The 20226-nt window shown below is 38.3% G+C and overlaps 1 protein-coding gene across 6 annotated transcripts in view; it reads right to left on the bottom strand.

Annotated features, from left to right (window-relative positions):
* Positions 1 to 20226, bottom strand: part of MARCHF8 (membrane associated ring-CH-type finger 8) — a 114261-nt gene that overhangs the window by 46010 nt on the left and 48025 nt on the right. For 5 of the 6 annotated variants that reach the window (XM_043476306.1, XM_043476305.1, XM_043476311.1 and 2 more), the window contains one exon: positions 16626 to 16805. In XM_043476306.1, the coding sequence (XP_043332241.1) occupies positions 16626 to 16727 (102 nt within the window). In that variant the 5' untranslated portion in view covers positions 16728 to 16805. Of the gene's footprint in view, positions 1 to 308; positions 352 to 16625; positions 16806 to 20226 lie in introns of those variants that run through there. The other variant, XM_043476310.1, reaches the window with a different exon arrangement.

The following is a 20226-nucleotide window of genomic DNA, read 5'->3' on the forward strand; positions in this document are numbered from 1 at the left end:
ACACCGTAAGGGGCCTGTAGATACCGAGAAGTGTAAGCTGGAACGAGGAGCTATCTGAAACTGAGCCGAACCCACACTGACCGCAACAGCTCTAGAGAAACTCCTAGATATAATTTTACATTTTTCTCTTTTTTTTTTCTTTTTTTTTCTTTTTTTTATTTTTTATTTTTTCTCTTTTATTTTCCTTTAAAATCCCCTATTACTCCCCCATTACTCCTTAACTTTCATTTTCATAGATTTTTACGATTTTTTTAATTAGGGGAAGAAAAAAAATTTTTTTTTCTTTTTTTTTCTTTTTTCTTTTTTTTTTCTTTTCTTTCTTTTTCTTTCCTTTTTCTCTTCTATTTTCTATTTTTCTTTTCCTCTTATTTCTTTTAAAGTCCTCTAGTACTCCTCTACTACTCCTTAATTTTCATTTTCAACACACTATAACCTTACAAAAAAAAAGAAGAGAAGCCCTATTTTTAAACTGAAGATTATTCTCTCCCAATCTTGACTCTCTGTTTTCTACCTCAGAACACCTCTATTTCCTCCTTTCCCCTTCTCTTCCCAATCCATTTCTGTGAATCTTTGTAGGTGACTGGGCTACGGAGAACACTCTGGGAACAGACAGCTGCGTAGATCTGTCTCTCTCCTCTTGAGTCCCCCTTTTTCTCCTCCTGCTCATCTCTATCTCCCTCCTCCCTCTCCTCTTCTTCATGTAACTCTGTGAACCTCTCTGGGTATGCCTAACAGGGGAGAATCTTTTCGCTATTAACCTAGAAGTTTTCTTATCAGTGCTGTATAGCTGGAGAAGTCCTGAGACTACAGGAAGAATAAAACTGAAATCCAGAGGCAGGAGACTTAAGCCCAAAACCTGAGAACACCAGAAAACTCCTGACTACATGGAACTTTAAGTAATAAGTGACCATCCAAAAGCCTCCATACCTACACTGAAACCAACCACCACCCAAGAGCCAATAAGTTTAGAGCAAGACATACCAAGCAAATTCTCCAGCAACGCAGGAACATAGCCCTGAACATCAACATACAGGCTGCCCAAGGTCACACCTAACACATAGACCCATCTCAAAACTCTTACGGCAGTCCATTGCTCTCAAAGAAGAAATCAAGTCCACGCACCAGAACACTGACGCAAGCTTCACTAACCAGGAACCTTCGACAAGCCAATCCGCTAAACCCCACCCACTGGGTAAATCTTCCCACAAAAAAGGAACCACGACCTCCAGAATACAGGAAGCCCACTCCAGACACAGCAATCTAAACAAGATGAAAAGGCAGAGAAATACCCAACAGGTAAAGGAACATGAAAAATGCCCACCAAGTCAAACAAAAGAGGAGGAGATAGGGAATCTACCTGAAAAAGAATTTAGAATAATGATAATAAAAATGATCCAAAATCTTGAAAACAAAATGGAGTTACAGATAAATAGCCTGGAGACAAAGATTGAAAAGATGCAAGAAATGTTTAATAAAGACCTAGAAGAAATAAAAAAGAGTCAATTAAAAATGAATAATGCAATGAATGAGATCAAAAACACTTTGGAGGGAACCAAGAGTAGAATAATGGAGACAGATGATAGGATAAGTGAGGTAGAAGATAAAATGGTGGAAATGAATGAAGCAGAGAGGAAAAAAGAAAAAAGGATGAAAAGAAATGAGGACAACCTCAGGGACCTCTGGGACAATGTGAAACGCCCCAACATTCGAATCATAGGAATCCCAGAAGAAGAAGACAAAAAGAAAGGCCATGAGAAAATACTCGAGGAGATAATAGCTGAAAACTTCCCTAAAATGGGGAAGGAAATAGCCACCCAAGTCCAAGAAGCCCAGAGAGTCCCAAACAGGATAAACACAAGGCGAAACACCCCAAGACACATATTAATCAAATTAACAAAGATCAAACACAAAGAACAAATATTAAAAGCAGCAAGGGAAAAACAACAAATAACAACACAAAGGGATTCCCATAAGGATAACAGCTGATCTATCAATAGAACCCTCCAGGCCAGAAGGGAATGGCAAGACATACTGAAAGTAATGAAAGAGAATAACCTACAACCTAGATTACTGTACCCAGCAAGGATCTCATTCAGATATGAAGGAAAATTCAAAAGCTTTACAGACAAGCAAAAGCTGAGAGAATTCAGCACCACCAAACCAGCTCTTCAACAATTGCTAAAGGATCTTCTCTAGACAGGAAATGCAGAAAGGTTGTATAAACGTAACCAAAAACACACAAAGTAAATGGCAACGGGACCACACCTATCAATAATTACCTTAAATGTAAATGGGTTGAATGCCCCAACCAAAAGACAAAGATTGGCTGAATGGATACAAAAACAAGACCCCTATATATGCTGTCTACAAGAGACCCACCTCAAAACAAGAGACACATACAGACTAAAAGTGAAGGGCTGGAAAAAAATATTTCACGCAAACGGAGACCAAAAGAAAGCAGGAGTCGCAATACTCATATCAGATAAAATAGACTTTCAAATAAAGGATGTGAAAAGAGACAAAGAAGGACACTACATAATGATCAAAGGATCAATCCAAGAAGAAGATATAACAATTATAAATATATATGCACCCAACATAGGAGCACCGCAATATGTACGGCAAACACTAACGAGTATGAAAGAGGAAATTAATAGTAACACAATAATAGTGGGAGACTTTAATACCCCACTCACAACTATGGATAGATCAGCTAAACAGAAAATTAACAAGGAAACACAAAACCTTAAATGACACCAGACCAGCTAGACCCTAATTGATATCTATAGGACATTTCACCCCAAAACAATCAACTTCACCTTTTTCTCAAGTGCACACGGAACCTTCTCCAGAATAGATCACATCCTGGGCCATAAATCTAGTCTTGGAAAATTCAAAAAAATTGAAATCATTCCAGTCATCTTTTCTGACCACAGTGCAGTAAGATTAGATCTCAATTACAGGAAAAAAATTGTTAAAAATTCAAACATATGGAGGCTAAATAACACGCTTCTGAATAACCAACAAATCATAGAAGAAATCAAAAAAGAAATCAAAATATGCATAGAAATGAATGAAAATGAAAACACAACAACCCAAAACCTATGGGACACTGTAAAAGCAGTGCTAAGGGGAAAGTTCATAGCATTACAGGCTTACATCAAGAAACAAGAAAAAAGCCAAATAAATAACCTAACTCTACACCTAAAGCAATTAGAGAAGGAAGAAATGAAGAACCCCAGGGTTAGCAGAAGGAAAGAAATCTTAAAAATTAGGGCAGAAATAAATGCAAAAGAAACTAAAGAGACCATAGCAAAAATCAACAAAGCTAAAAGCTGGTTTTTTTAAAAAAATAAACAAAATTGACAAACCATTAGCAAGACTCATTAAGAAGCAAAGAGAGAAGAACCAAATTAACAAAATTAGAAATGAAAATGGAGAGATCACAACAGACAACACTGAAATACAAAGGATCATAAGAGACTACTACCAGCAGCTCTATGCCAATAAAATGGACAACTTGGATGAAATGGACAAATTCTTAGAAAAGTATAACTTTCCAAAACTGAACCAGGAAGAAATAGAAGATCTTAACAGACCCATCACAAGCAAGGAAATCGAAACTGTATCAAAAATCTTCCAGCAAACAAAAGCCCAGGACCAGATGGCTTCACAGCTGAATTCTACCAAAAATTTAGAGAAGAGCTAACACCTATCTTACTCAAACTCTTCCAGAAAATTGCAGAAGAAGGTAAACTTCCAAACTCATTCTATGAGGCCACCATCACCCTAATTCCAAAACCAGACAAAGATGCCACAAAAAAAGAAAACTACAGGCCAATATCACTGATGAACATAGATGCAAAAATCCTTAACAAAATTCTAGCAAACAGAATCCAACAACATATTAAAAAATCATACACCATGACCAAGTGGGCTTTATCCCAGGAATGCAAGGATTCTTTAATATCCGCAATCAATCAATGTAATACACCACATTAACAAATTGAAAGATAAAAACCATATGATTATCTCAATAGATGCAGAGAAAGCCTTTGACAAAATTCAACACTCATTTATGATTAAAACTCTCCAGAAAGCAGGAATAGAAGGAACATACCTCAACATAATAAAAGCTATATATGACAAACCCACAGCAAGCATCACCCTCAATGGTGAAAAATTGAAAGCATTTCCCCTGAAATCAGGAACAAGACAAGGGTGCCCACTCTCACCACTACTATTCAACATAGTGTTGGAAGTTTTGGCCACAGCAATCAGAGCAGAAAAAGAAGTAAAAGGAATCCAGATAGGAAAAGAAGAAGTGAAACTCTCACTGTTTGCAGATGACATGATCCTCTACATAGAAAACCCTAAAGACTCTACCAGAAAATTACTAGAGCTAATCAATGAATATAGTAAAGTTGCAGGATATAAAATTAACACACAGAAATCCCTTGCATTCCTGTATACTAACAATGAAAAAAACAGAAAGAGAAATTAAGGAAACAATACCATTCACCATTGCAACAAAAAGAATAAAATACTTAGGAGAATATCTACCTAAAGAAACAAAAGACCTATACATAGAAAACTATAAAACACTGATGAAAGAAATCAAAGAGGACACAAACAGATGGAGAAACATACCGTGTTCATGGATTGGAAGAATCAATATTGTCAAAATGGCTATTCTACCCAAAGCAATCGATAGATTCAATGCAATCCCTATCAAGCTACCAACGGTATTTTTCACAGAACTAGACCAAAGAATTTCACTATTTGTATGGAAATACAAAAAACCTCGAATAGCCAAAGTAATCTTGAGAAGAAGAATGGAATGGTATATTATAAAGCCACAGTCATCAAGACAGTATGGTACTGGCACAAAGACAGAAATATAGATCAATGGAACAGAATAGAAAGCCCAGAGATAAATCCACGAACCTATGGACATCTTATCTTTGACAAAGGAGGCAAGGGTATACAATGGAAAAAAGACAACCTCTTTAACAAGTGGTGCTGGGAAAACTGGTCAACCACTTGTCAAAGAATGAAACTAGAACACTTTCTAACACCATACACAAAAATAAACTCAAAATGGATTAAAGATCAAAATGTAAGACCAGAAACTATAAAACTCCTAGAGGAGAACATAGGCAAAACACTCTCTGACATAAATCACAGCAAGATCCTCTATGACCCACCTCCCAGAATATTGGAAACAAAAGCAAAACTAAACAAATGGGACCTAATGAAACTTAAAAGCTTTTGCACTACAAAGGAAACTATAAGTAAGGTGAAAAGACAGCCCTCAGATTGGGAGAAAATAATAGCAAATGAAGCAACAGACAAAGGATTAATCTCAAAAATATACAAGCAACTCCTGAAGCTCAATTCCAGAAAAATAAATGACCCAATTCAAAAATGGGCCAAAAAACTAAACAGACATTTCTCCAAAGAAGACATACAGATGGCTAACAAACACATGACAAGATGCTCAACATCACTCATTATTAGAGAAATGCAAATCAAAACCACAATGAGGTACCATTACACGCCAGTCAGGATGGCTGCTATCCAAAAGTCTACAAGCAATAAATGCTGGAGAGGGTGTGGAGAAAAGGGAACCCTCTTACACTGTTGGTGGGAATGCAAACTAGTACAGCCGCTATGGCAAACAGTGTGGAGATTTCTTAAAAAACTGGAAATAGAACTGCCATATGACCCAGCAATCCCACTTCTGGGCATACACACTGAGGAAACCAGATCTGAAAGAGACACGTGCACCCCAATGTTCATCGCAGCACTGTTTATAATAGCCAGGACATGGAAGCAACCTAGATGCCCATCAGCAGATGAATGGATAAGGAAGCTGTGGTACATATACACCATGGAATATTACTCAGCCATTAAAAAGAATTCATTTGAACCAGTCCTAATGAGATGGATGAAACTGGAGCCCCTTATACAGAGGGAAGTAAGCCAGAAAGAAAAAGAACATTACAGCATACTAATGCATATATATGGAATTTAGAAAGATGGTAACGATAACCCTATATGCAAAACAGAAAAAGAGACACAGAAATACAGAACAGACTATTGAACTATGTGGGAGAATGTGAGGGTGGGATATTTTAAAAGAACAGCATGTATACTATCTATGGTGAAACAGATCCCCAGCCCAGGTGGGATGCATGAGACAAGTGCTCGGGCCTGGTGCACTGGGAAGACCCAGAGGAATCGGGTGGAGAGGGAGGTGGGAGGGGGGAATCGGGATGGGGAATACGTGTAAATCTATGGCTGATTCATATCAATGTATGACAAAACCCACTGAAATGTTGTGAAGTAATTAGCCTCCAACTAATAAAAAATTAAAAAAAAAAAAAAAGAAAACAATGCAAAGAAATAGAGGAAAACAATAAAAAAGAAAAGACTAGAGATCTCTTTAAGAAAGTTAGAGATACTAAGGAAACATTTCATGCAAACATGGGCACAATGAAGGACAGAAAAGGCAAGGACTTAACAGAAGCAGAAATGATTAAGAAGTTCAGCTCAGTTCAGTTTAGTGGCTCAGTCGTGTCCGACTCTTTGCGACCCCATGAACCATAGCATGCCAGGCCTCCCTGTTCATCACCAACTCCCAGAGTCCATCCAAACCCATGTCCATTTAGTCGGTGATGCCATCCAACCATCTTATCCTTTGTCATCCCCTTCTCCTGCCTTCAATCTTTCCCAGCATCAGGGTCTTTACAAATGAGTCAGCTCTTCACATCATGTGGCCAAAGTATTAGAGTTTCAGCTTCAGCATCAGTCCTTCCAATGAACACCCAGGACTGATCTCCTTTAGGACGGACTGGTTGGATCTCATTGCAGTCCAAGGGACTCTCAAGAGTCTTCTCCAACAACACAGTTCAGAAGCATCAATTCTTCGGCGCTCAGTTTTCTTCATAGTCCAACTATCACATCCATACATGACCACTGCAAAAACCATAGCCTTGACTAGACGGACCTTTGTTGGCAAAGTAATGTCTCTGCTTTTTAATATACTGTCTAGGTTGGTCATAACTTTACTTCCAAGGGAATGGCAAACCACTTCAGTATTCTTGCCTTGAGAACCCGATGAAGAGTATGAAAAGGCAAAATGATAGGACACTGAAAGATGAACTCCCCAGGTCAGTAGGTGCCCAATATGCTACTGGAGATCAGTGGAGAAATAACTCCAGAAAGAATGAAGGGATGGAGCCAAAGAAAAAACAACAACCAGTTGTGGATGAGACTGGTGATAGAACCAAGGTTTGATGCTGTAAAGAGCAATATTGCATAGGAACCTGGAATGTCAGGTCCATGAATCAAGGCAAACTGGAAGTGGTCAAACAGGAGATGACAAGAGTGAACATCAACATTCTAGGAATCAGCGAACTAAGATGGACTGGAATGGGTGAATTTAACTCAGATGACCATTATATCTACTACTGTGGGCAAGAACCCCTTAGAAGAAATGGAGTAGCCATCACAGTCAACAAAAGATCCAGAAATGCAGTACTTGGATGCAATCTCAAAAACGACAGAATGGTCTCTGTTCATTTCCAAGGCAAACCATTCAATATCACAGTAATCCAAGTCTATGCCCCGACCAGTAATGCTGAAGAAGCTGAAGTTGAACAGTTCTATGAAGATCTACAAGACGTTCTAGAACTAACACCCAAAAAAGATGTCCTTTTCATCATAGTGGACTAGAATGCAAAAGTAGGAAGTCAAGAAACACCTGGGGTAACAGGCAAACTTGGCCTTGGAGTACAGAATGAAGCAGGGCAAAGATTAATAGAGTTCTGCCAAGAGAACACACTGGTCACAGCAAACACCCTCTTCCAACAACAAGATTAAGAAGAGGTGTCAAGAATATACAAAAGAACTGTAAGAAAAAGGTCTTAATGACCTGGATAACCACAATGGTGTGGTCCTTCACCTAGAGTCAGACATCCTGGAGTGTGTAGTCAAGTGGGGTGGGCCTTCAGAAGCATTACTACAAAGTTAGTGGAGGTGATGCAATTCTACCTGATCTGTTTCAATTCCTAAAAGATGATGCTGTCAAAGTGCTGAACACAATATGCCAGCAAATTTGGAAAACTCAGCAGTGGCCACAGGACTGGAAAAGGTCAGTTTTCATTCCTATCCCAAAGAAAGCAATGCCAAAGAATGTTCAAACTACTGTATAACTGCACTTATTTCACATGCTAACAAGATAATGCTCAAAATCCTTCAAGCTACGCTTCAGTAGTACATGAACAGAGAACTTCCAAATGTACAAGCTAGATTTAGAAAAGGCAGAGGAACCAGAGATCAGATTGCCAACATCCACTGGATCATGGAAAAAGCAAGAGAATTCCAGAAAAATAATCCACTTCCACTTCACTGACTATCCTAAAGCCTTTGACTGTGTAGATCACAACAAACTGTGGAAATTTCTATAACAGATGGGAAAACCAGACCACCTTACCTGTCTCCTGAGAATCCTGTATGTGGGTCAAGAAGCAACGGTTAGAATCAGACATGGAACAACTGACTGGTTCAAAATTGAGAAAGGAGTACATTAAGGCTGTATACTGTCACCTTTAACTTATATTCAGAATACATGATGTGAAATGCCGGGCAGGATGAATCACAAACTGGAATCAAGATTACTGGGAGAAATATCAACAACCTCAGATATGCAGATGATACCACTCTAACTGCAGAAAATGAAGAGGCACTAAAGAGCCTCTTGATGAAGGTGAAAGAGGAGAGTGAAAAAGCTGGCTTGAAACTCAACATTCAAAAAACTAAGATCATGGCACCTGGTCCCATTAGTTCACGGCAAATAGATGGGGAAACAATGGAAACAGTGACAGATTTTATTTTCTCCGATCTCAAAATCACTGTGGATGGTGACTGCAGCCAAGAAATTAAGACATTTGTTTGTTCTTTGGAAGAAAAGCTATGACAAACCTAGACAGCATATTAAAAAGCAGAGATATTACTTTGACAACAAAGGTCCATCTAGTCAAGGCTATGGTTTTTCAGGTAGTCATGTATGGATGTGAGAGTTGGACTATAAAGAAGGCTGAGCACCGAAGAACTGATGCTCTTGAACTGTGGTGCTGAAGATTTTTGAGAGTCCCTTGGACTGCAAGGAGATCCAACCAGTCCATTCTAAAGGAAATCAGTCCTGAATATTCATTGGAAGGACTGATGCTGAAGCTGAAACTCCAATACTTCGGCCACCTGATGCAAAGTTCAGACTTGCTGGAAATACCCTGATGCTGGGAATGATTGAGGGCAAGAGGAGAAGGGGACAACAGAGGATAAGATGGTTGGATGGCATCACTGACTTAATGAACATGAGTCTGGGCAAACTCCGAGAGATAGTAAAGGACAGAGAAGCCTGGCATGCTGCAGTCCATGGGGTTGCAAAGAGTTGGACATGACTTAGCAAATTAAAACTAGTGGTCTCCTCCCCAGCTTCCCTCACCAAACTACATAGTCACCTAACTAAAACAGAACTTCAACTCTGGACTCTATACCTGCATTGACATCTCAGTACCCTCAGCACCGATGTGGCCACTCCTGACTTATCTCACTGCCTGGCCTGCACACTTCAAGTTCCAGCACAGTGAGTTTTTTCTTAGTATCTCAAACATGCCATGTGTTCTTCTATTCCCTAGGAGTTCTGGCCTTCTACCTCTCTCTCTGCCTTAAGCACTGTTCTCCTTTATCGTCACCTAACTCTTACTTTTTAAGGACTCATCTTTGACATTTCTTCTTCCAGAAAAACCTTCCTTGTCACCACGAGACTGGATCAGGGGTGCATCCCTGGACTATGGCACCTACCACACTACCACTGAACTGCATACTCTTTTCCCCATCGGCAGTGCCCAGGGCAGGAAGAGACTGGCTGAAGCATGGAGACCAGTGTGTTGGCTGCTGCAGCAGTAGAATAGTGAGGTCCTGGACCATAGCTGTGACGGGGGCTGACAGAAGTACACGGCTTGAGAGAGATTTAAGCAGCACAGAGAGTGTCTCTGTGTTTATCCCACATTTATACTGAAAGCCACTGTGTAACAGGTGCTTAAATACTTTTCAAAGAATGAATAAATTAATGAAGACATGATTTAGACATACAAAGTAAACAGAATACCTAAAATTGGCTCAGTAAAGACTTATTAAGTGCTACAGGAATGTAGACACAAAGGGAGTGGAGCTGGGTGAGGTGCATTAAGAGGGACATGTGGCTTGAAGAGATAGTGGCTGGCTGAGTGGCATGCAAAGAGCAAGTGAGTGAACAGCAAGGGTGTGGAGGCTGGATCTGAATACCAATTCCACAACAGGCCAATCACCAACCAGGGAACCTTGGGCAGCTCATTCAATTTTTCTGTGCCACACCTATAAAAAGACAACAACAATACCTACCTCATAGGGCTCATATGAGGATCAAATGAATTAATATTTGTAAAGCTCTTAGAAGAACAGTGCCTTGTACAGAATAAACATGATATAAGTATATACATGTGCTAAGTTGCTTCACTCATGTCCAACTCTTTGTAACCCCATGGGCTATAGCCCCCTAGGCTCCTCTGTCCATGGGATTCTCCAGGCAAAGATATTGGAGTGGGTTGCCATTCCCTCCTCCAGGGGACCTTCTTGACCCAGGGACAGAACCCGCACCTCTCCCATCTCCTGCACTGGCAGGAGGGTTCTTTACTACTAGCACCACCCGGAAAGCCCAAGTATATATAAGTATACTATATTAAATTAAATAAAACAAATCTTTAGTGGTGCCTTCACCTATTCAGATGCTGTAAAAATGGCCACATGTGAAGTGAGTAATTAATTAGTGGACAACTACACACCTCTACTTATTAGAAGGTAATGTATCAAGCATATTTACTGCAAACCATGAAGAATTTTCTTATCATCTAGAGTTTCAGGTGTTTATACATAAGCACAAAAATTCATAGTACACTGGGAAAACTAAAGGAAAGAAACTTAAATTATATGCTCACAGAGATAAATGAGAAATAAGAAAACATAATGCAAATACCAGAAATTATGGGAAAAAATATGTGAAATAAAAACATGTAGATGTTAAAATCTCAATGGAAGGTCTAGACGTGGCCAAGGAGCGTATCAGTGAACAGAAGAAGTCAGTGCAGAAATCACCCAGAGTCCAGTGCACAGACAGCCATGAAACACGGCAGAAGACACAGTGAGCTTTATTCCCAGGAAAAGAATGAAGAGAACGCAGGGGAGGCAATATTTGAGGAAATAATGGGTGGAAAAATTTCTAAAGTGAAGAAATGTTTGGGTCCTCAAATTCAAAAACTGAAAAAGAACACCTAAATACCAAGCAGAAATGAGATAAACAAAAGCACAGTTACAGCATCACAGATCAAAAAGTTCCTGTTACAACACACTGAGGAGGCTGCCATCAGAACATTCACTGCATTCTGTAACATGCAGTGTTACATGTCTCCCTGCTGGATGACAGGCTCCGGGAGGGCAGGATCCCTTCCAGTACATTATATTCTGTGAATACCTGCTTGACATATCATTGAGTGAAAGAATAAATGTGTGGAGGGCATTTGTATTCACGTGAAACTATTTTTAAAGAGCAAATAAAATAACCTAGAAAAAAATCACAAATTCAAGTGACAAGACATTGGGGCAAGACATTTCTCTTTAGACCTGTTTCTCCATTTGTGTAAAATACAGGAGTTATCTTGATGACATCAAATATAAAAGTCATTAACAACTATTATAGAATGATACAGCTATATTAATTTTTGAAACCTCTGCATTTAAAAACAAATTTGGATCAGCAGAAGAATGGATAAGAAAGCTATGGTACATATACATGATGGAATATTACTCAGCCATTAAAAAGAATACATTTGAATCAGTTCTAATGAGATGGATGAAACTGGAGCCCATTATACAGAATGAAGTAAGCCAGAAAGATAAACACCAATACAGTATACTAATGCATATATATGGAATTTATAAAGATGATAACGATAACCCTATATACAAGACAGAAAAAGAGACACAGATGTACAGAACAGACTTTTGGACTCTATGGGAGAAGGCGAGGGTGGGATGTGAGAGAATAGCATTGAAACATATATATTATCAAGTGTGAAACAGATCGCCAGTCCAGGTTGGATGCATGAGACAAGTGCTCAGGGCTGGTACACTGGGATGACCCAGAGGGATGGGATAGGGAGGGAGGTGGGAGGGGGGTTCAGGATGGGGAACACATGTAAATCCATGGCTGATTCCTGTCAATGTATGGCAAAAACCACTACAATACTGTAAAGTAATCAGCCTCCAACTAATAAGAATAAATGGAAAAAAATAAATAAATAAAAACCAATTTGGGTGGTTTTCTTATTTCAATGGCTTACTGACAGAAAATCTGAAAAATGATCTGCCTCTCAATCATTTAATAAATAGGACATCTGTAAGAGAAAAGTGACAACCAATAAACCATAATCACTGAGCCCTGCATTGGTACCAGACATATATATTCATGTGCCTTTTTCACTCAATTTATACGTAACACTCTGAAGCCAACTGCTAGTGCTTCACTCCCATATGCCCAAACTATACTCCTGGTTTGACCCACATGACATAGACTCTTATCGAGCAAATTCTCAACAGACCAACAACACAGAGGTCAGCTACAGTTATTCTGCACATCCTTCCAATTCTATACCCCAAATAAGTAAAGAGCAAACCGTTACCAGTTTAAGACTCATGTGAGAGTTGGCTGGGAAAGGTAAGTTGCTAATACACAAAACAGCTAGAACCAATACTGCTGGCTTTTGACTAAGAATACTTAAAATGGCCAGACCTCATAGTCGTATATAATTTTATCTACATTTAAGCTTCAAAATCTATGCATGTAGATTACAAGAAAATGGTTCAAACAGATCAACTTGTATTTCATGTTTGATAATGTCATTACTAGAAAAATATCTAACCTTATTTCTTCATTCTCAAAGAAAATAAGTATATTATATTATATACTTCTCAAACTGCAACCATGTTATGACTTCCTGTGTGTACTTGAGCAAACTAGAATAGCCCCCACCATTTGATTGCCAGACAGAAAAAACATGCTTGGAAGCAAGTTTGAAAAAAACCACTCCAGGGACCAAGAAAAGATAAACAGATGACAAAAGAAATTCTGGTTTCTAGGTATGAAGTTAAAACTCATGGGACTCTCGCAGGTAAAGCAGACAGATGATTCAAGAAGCCATACAAATGATCTCATGCTAGATGACACCCAATCAAAGGCAGTAATTTGGGACAGGTACATTTTAAAGATGTATATTCATCTCTTTATTTAAACGTATTTCTAGGAAAAAAACTAGGCATGGTCTAAAACCCTATACCACGTTTGAGATAAAAAAAAAAAATACACTAAGTAGAGTTAACGGCAGATCAGGCATTGAAAGAGAAAAGATTACCCTGGTGGTTCAGAGGGTAAAGAAATTGCCTGCAATTCAGGAGACCCGGCTTCGATCCCTGGGTCAGGAAGATCCCCTGGAAAGGGAATGGCAACCCACTCTAGTATTCTTGTCTAGAGAATTTCATGGACAGAGGGGCCTTATGGGCTACAGTCCAGGGGTTGCAGAGTTGGACATGACTGAGTGACTAACACACAGTGAACTGAAAAACACAATAATTAGAATTATCCAAAATAAAATATCCAACGACAGTGAAATACATTCTTTTAAAGTATACACATAATATTTACCAAAAGAGACCACATTCTGTACCTTGAAACAAGTCTTGATAAATTTAAAAGGATTTAAGTTATTCAAAACATGTTTTCAGACCAAAATGGATTTAAATTAGAGATGAATTAAGAGCGAGATCTCTGGAAAGTCCAGAAAATTTGGAAATTAAATAGCACACTTAAAAATAACCCATGGATCTAAGAAAAAATGAAAAGGGAGATTAGAAAGTATTTTGAACTGAATAAAAATTAAACTCAACATAGCAGAATTTGTGGAATGCCATGAGAACAGAACTTGGGAAATTTATAATCACTAAATCCTATGATAGAAAATAAGAAAGATCTCAAATAATCCTGACTTCCACCTTAAAAAGCTAGAAAAGGAATAACAAACTAAAGGAAACAGAGGAAAGGAAATCATAAATACCACACCAGAAATGAAAGAAACAGAAAACAGAATGACAACAGAGAAAAATCTATGACATCAAAAGAATTCTTTAAGAGGATCAATAAAATTGATAAACCTCTGGCCAGATCAAGGAAAAAAAAGAGAGAGAAGATACAAATTACCAGTATAAAAACTCTCAGGAAACTAGAAATAGAAGGGAACCACATGTTGAAGATTATCTACAAAAAACGTAACTATCATCATATCTAGTGCTGAAAGAATGAATGCTTCCCTCTAAGGTCACAAGAAACACAAGGATGACTATTCTCACCACTTCTATTTAGTATATTACTGGAGATTTTCACTAGGAGAAGAAAGATGGAGAGAGGTATCCAAAGAGAAAGGGTAATATAAAACTATCTTCATTTACAGATGACATGACTACTTATGCAGAAAATTCAGTGGACTCTACAAAAAATTTACTAGAACTAATAAGTGAGTTTGGCAAAATTGCAAGATATAAGATCAAGACACAAAAAAATCAATTTTATTTCTCTGTGCTTGCAATGAACAAGAAGAAGTTAAAATTTTTAAAGCAGTATCATTTACAATAGCATCAAAATTACAAAGTACTTAGGGATAAATCTGACAGAAGGTGTGTAAAGACCATACACTGAAATCTAAAAACAATGCTGAGAGCAATTAAATAATCTGGGTTTCCTTTGTGGCTCAGCTGGTAAAGAATCAGCCTACAGTGTGGGAGACCTGGGTTCAATCCCTGGGTTGGGAAGATCCCCTAGAGCAGGGAAAGGCTACCCACTCCAGTGTTCTGGCCTGGAATGGACTGTAGAGTCCATGGGGTCGCAGAGTCGAACACGACTGAGTGACTTTCACTTTCACTTTCACGAGAAGATACACTTGGTTCATGGGTTGAGATTCAATATTGCCAAAATGTCAGTTCTCCCTCAAACTGAACTACAGATTCACTACAAATTCAACAAAAATCCCGGTAGACTTTTTTGTGTAAAAACTGACAAGCCGATTCTAAAATTCATATAAACATGCAAGAAACCTAAAATAGGCAAAACAAGTTTGCCGAAGAACACTATCTGATTTTTAAGACTTATAAAGTCAGAATGTTCATGACAGTAAGGTACTGATGTAAAGATAGGCAAATACCTCAATGGAACAGGAGACTCCAAAAATAAGCACACCCCTATATAAGCAACAGATTTAAGGTAATATGGTAGAGAAAAGACAATCCATTCAACAGATGTTACTGGCCACAACTGGATATTCATATTAAAAAAATAACATTGGATATATATTTCATACAGTCTAAAATAATTAATTCAAAATAGATCCAAAACTATAAAGCCAAAAGTATAAAGCCATAAAGCCAAAACTATAAGACTTTTAGAAGAAAACACAGAAGATATTATTTGCAACCCTGGGTTAGGCCAAAATTTCTTAAATAGAATGCCAAAAGTACAATGCAAACAAGGAAAAAAATCAATCAAATTTGACTTGACCAAAATTAAAAACCTCTCATCTTTGAAAGACACCAGCAGAAGCATGAAAAGGCAATCTGAACATTTGGAGTAAACACTTGTTAAGCACATATCTGACAAAGGACATGTATATAGATTACATTAGAAATGCTCAAAATTAACAGTAAGAAAACTGGTGGTTTTTTTTAAATGGACAAAAGATTTGAATAGACAGTCCAACAAAAAAAGACATATGGATGATAAATAAGCACATGAGGGAAATGTTACTTATTTAAACCTTAAAAATTCCATCAAATAGATCATATCATTCAGTAAGTATTTACTGAATACCCACCTACAACAAATCTGCAATAGGGTTTTATACAAAAGACATCCCTTTGCTACAATGTTGGACACTTTTCTTTCTCTATTCAACACAAATATGTACAGCTTCCACATATAAATGCATACTAAGAAATTCCTATCTGCTATTCATTCAACACTACAATGAATGAAGAATTAACAGCCTCAGCTTGGTATTGGCAAGTACTCTAGACCAAGGAAATGTTCTACCGAGTGGTATTTAAATATCCATTTGGGCCAAGAATAATTATAAGAAGAGGCTATTAACTTAATTGAACCTTAAATGACAACTATTAACTTAAATGACAATTGATGGAATATGGGAAACATATTTGGAGATGTTTTTGCATCTGCAGCAAGTTGAAAAAAAAATACTGAACATATGACATCCAGAAACCATGTACTCTACCACTAGAGATGACTGCAAAATCTGAAAACTTAGAAACCTACAAAAAGACAACTTCTTCTGAGTAAAACTGTTGACACCATATGCTTTTATAAATTATTATCAGAAAAAAACTGGATCACCAGAGCTTATTCTAGACTGTTTTAATATAAAGAACAAAAATAATGAAGCTAAAAATGGTATTTCCCCCCATACCTGTTCTTCTCTCTCCTTTTCTTTGGTTTTACTTCTGTAGACTCTAGCAGAAGTGGCATCCTGGGATGGAATGGCAGAGATCTGATGCAGTGGCATGTTCATCCCAGCCTCCTGTCTGATCTTCCTCTTTACGGAAGAAAGTCTCCAGTGGTAGAGTCATTTTGGGCCATGGACTTCAAGCTGAGAGAGAGAAGGGAAGGTAAGACACAACTGGTCTGAAACACTTAAAATTTCCAACAGTGAGATTAGCATTTTATATTTATATTCATATTTATTTAAATAAGTTACAATGTCTAACATAAATACTTCATCTTCAAAAATGACAGAATATAAATGCCTATGTGGGGTAAGAACTGTAACACTTTTCTCATATAAGATGGGAGCACCTGAAAAAGTCTGGTGGATCAGGTACATGTATGCATGTGTGCATGCTCAGTTGCATAGTCCTGTCAACTCTTTGCAACCCCATGGACTGTAGCCTGCCACACTCTTCTGTCCATGGAATTTCCCAGGCAAGAATACTTGAGTGGGTTACCACTGCCTTCACCAGGGATCTTCCCAACCGAGGGAGAAAACCTGTGTCTCCTGTGTCTCCTGCACTGGCAGGTAGATTCTTTACCACTGAGCCACCTGGGAAACCCCCAGGTACGTGTACAATCAGATATTAATCTTCCAATGGCAACTTAGTTTTTAAACATAGCAGTGCCATCCTTTAATAATATTTTTGAAGTTACACATTTTTTCTTGAACCAGCTGATATCAGTAGTGATCTTTCCTTAAAACCACAGAACTTGAGTCCATATAATGGTGAGAATATAAGTTAAGAAGTCTAAAATAAGTTTAAGATATCTATGATCCATGCTTAACCTTCTGAAAGTCTAGACTCTCTAGACCTGTTACTAGCAAAGGTCTCCTACAGAGAGCCAGAAGCAAGTATTTTATACATTGTGGGCCTATTTGTTACAGCTACTCAATTTTGCCAATGTAACATGAAAGTACCCATAGTGAGTATGTAAACAAATGAGAATGGTCACATTGCAATAAAACTTCACTTACAAAAACAGGTGGCAGATTAGATTTGGCGCATGCGCCTGGGGTTTGCTAATCCTGCTCTAAGAATATTATAGGGAAGATGAGGGTCATCCCAGACATTCCTGGAACCATTGAAGGCTGCCTGTAGGTAAAGTAACATGTCTGAATAAGCTATATTCATGATTCCAGGCAGCCCTTACTCTTTTTCCTAGTTTTCTCCTACATTCCTCCAAAGTGCCTAGCAACTGAATTATATGTTCTTTATCTCTGCCTACACAGAGATCTATCAAACTCTGTGTACAAAACCAATTAAATATAAATTATCCAAAAAATCCATAATGTTTAACAAGATAATGTTTGATGCTGCTTGAGTTTTAACAAAGGATGGAAGCCTTAATCCAAAAGAATGAATCTCTAACTTGGGGATTTTCGTTTATTAAACATGTACTGGAGCTGGGGAGGTAGACAGGGCGGGTGAACAACGTAGGGCCTGATAACACTAAGCTCACACTTACCAAGCAGCCATTTGTTACCCCTCTCCCCTAACTGTGCTCAGGACCGAAGGCAGGTGTTTGAGCGGCTGCTCCCACCTCCGCAGTGTTACTAACCAAACTGAAGAGCAGCAGGACTCACAGAATTGATTTCTTCCACAGGACTCTGATCAACCAGCAATAGGAAGGAACAAGAAGCCAGAGAGACTCAAGACACGTGAGAAAACAAGCCAAAAGAAAATCCTGCTTTTAAAGAGCCTAGTTTAATAACTGACAAGTAATCACTGATAGCCAACAGAACAGGAAAAGAGAGTCAGTAATACTGAAAAAAGTGAAAGTGAAAGTTGCTCAGTAGCGTCTGACTCTTTGAAACCCCATGGATTTTAACCTGCCAGGCTCCTCTGTCCATGGGATTCTCCAGGCAAAAATACTGGAGTGGGTAGTCTATTCCCTTTTCCAGGGGATCTTCCCAACCCAGGGATTGAAGCCAGGTCTCCAGCATTGCTGGCAGATTCTTCACCTGTGTCTAGATATTATTATATTCAATAATATATAAAATGTTAAAGTCTAGACATTATACATCACACACTCTATTTCAAGGCTTTGTATGAGGCTGACCCAAGATAGAGCACTGTGCTCAAACAAGCGGTCTGAATACATGTATTCACATTACATAAGACAAGAGGCACTGACCTACTGCTGCGATGTCTTACTCTAACGAATCAAACTCCTCTGTGAGAGATGACAAACTCCATGTGGCCTCAGAACAATTACTCAAACCAACCATGCCTGCAGTCCCACCACATGGCATACCAAGAATAGCCTTTGGTGCGTCTGGTATAATCATCATTATTACATCATTGGTACCTGACCATGTCAAGCTTGGGAAGACTATTTATGCCACAGAAACACACACTGAGAGTGTTTTAAATTTTAAATTTTATTGCAAAGTTTTACAGGACCTCCCTCGTTACAGCCACATAAGTTACTCTTCTGTTATACATCCCTACTCCAGATACTATACCTGAAAGCTTGCCTGAAGCATCCCTGTCCTATGCCAGACATACTTAGGATAAAAAATGATAATTTAAAAAACCAACCTACAAAATAAACCATGCCACTTTGCATGTGAAGGTTCATATGAAAAGCATAAAGCAGGTATTACTCATACTATTTTCTTCACATAATTTCTAAGAATCATTTTATATCAATTCAAGTCATGCTTAATTAAGAGCAATAGTTAAACCTTTGCACTATGCCTGACAATCCAGGCATGAGGACTTTAATTTCACTAAAGTTACCTTACAAAATACAAGACACCTAATATGAGAATCCATTATTTAGAAGAACTGAACTGAAAAAACTGATTGCTGAAGAGAATATGGGAATGAATACAGCATGTTTATGGATCAGAAGCCTTACTATTGTTAAGATGGCAGTCCTCCCAAAACTTAGCTACAAATAAAGTAATCCCCATTGAAAACTCTGCTGACTTCTTTGCAGAAGTTGGACAAGCTGATCCTAAAAGTTATATGGACCCAGAATATCCAAAACAATCTTGAAAGAACAAAGTTGGATAATTCATATCTCCTGATTTCAAAACTTACCTCAAACGGATGGTAAGCAAACCATTGTGGAATTGGGTTCAAGATGGCAGCATAGGAAGATCCTAAATTCACCTCCTTCTACAGACATAACAAATAGACAGCTACACAGGAGGATAAATTCCTCTGAACAGAACCTGAGAACTATCTGAACACCAGCTCCACAACAAAGGATAAAGGGTCACACTCAAACGGGTAGGAAAGGCATGCTCTCACCGAAAACTCCACTCTTCGTGTGGTGACGCACAATCAAGAGAAATCTTAATAAATTAATCAACAAATCAATCAACAAACAAACAAACAAATAAATGGACCTTCTCCCCAAGAAGTAAGGGGTTTATACCCACACCAGACACCACAATCCTTGGGTCCTACATCAGAGAGAAGAGACTCACCCAAATGTCTGGATCTGAAAACCAACAGGGATTATCTTATGGAGAAACTCAGGACTGCAGGGAATAAAGACTTCACTCC

This window comes from Cervus canadensis, chromosome 8, assembly GCF_019320065.1.
Source record: "Cervus canadensis isolate Bull #8, Minnesota chromosome 8, ASM1932006v1, whole genome shotgun sequence".
Taxonomy (NCBI): Eukaryota; Metazoa; Chordata; class Mammalia; order Artiodactyla; family Cervidae; genus Cervus; species Cervus canadensis.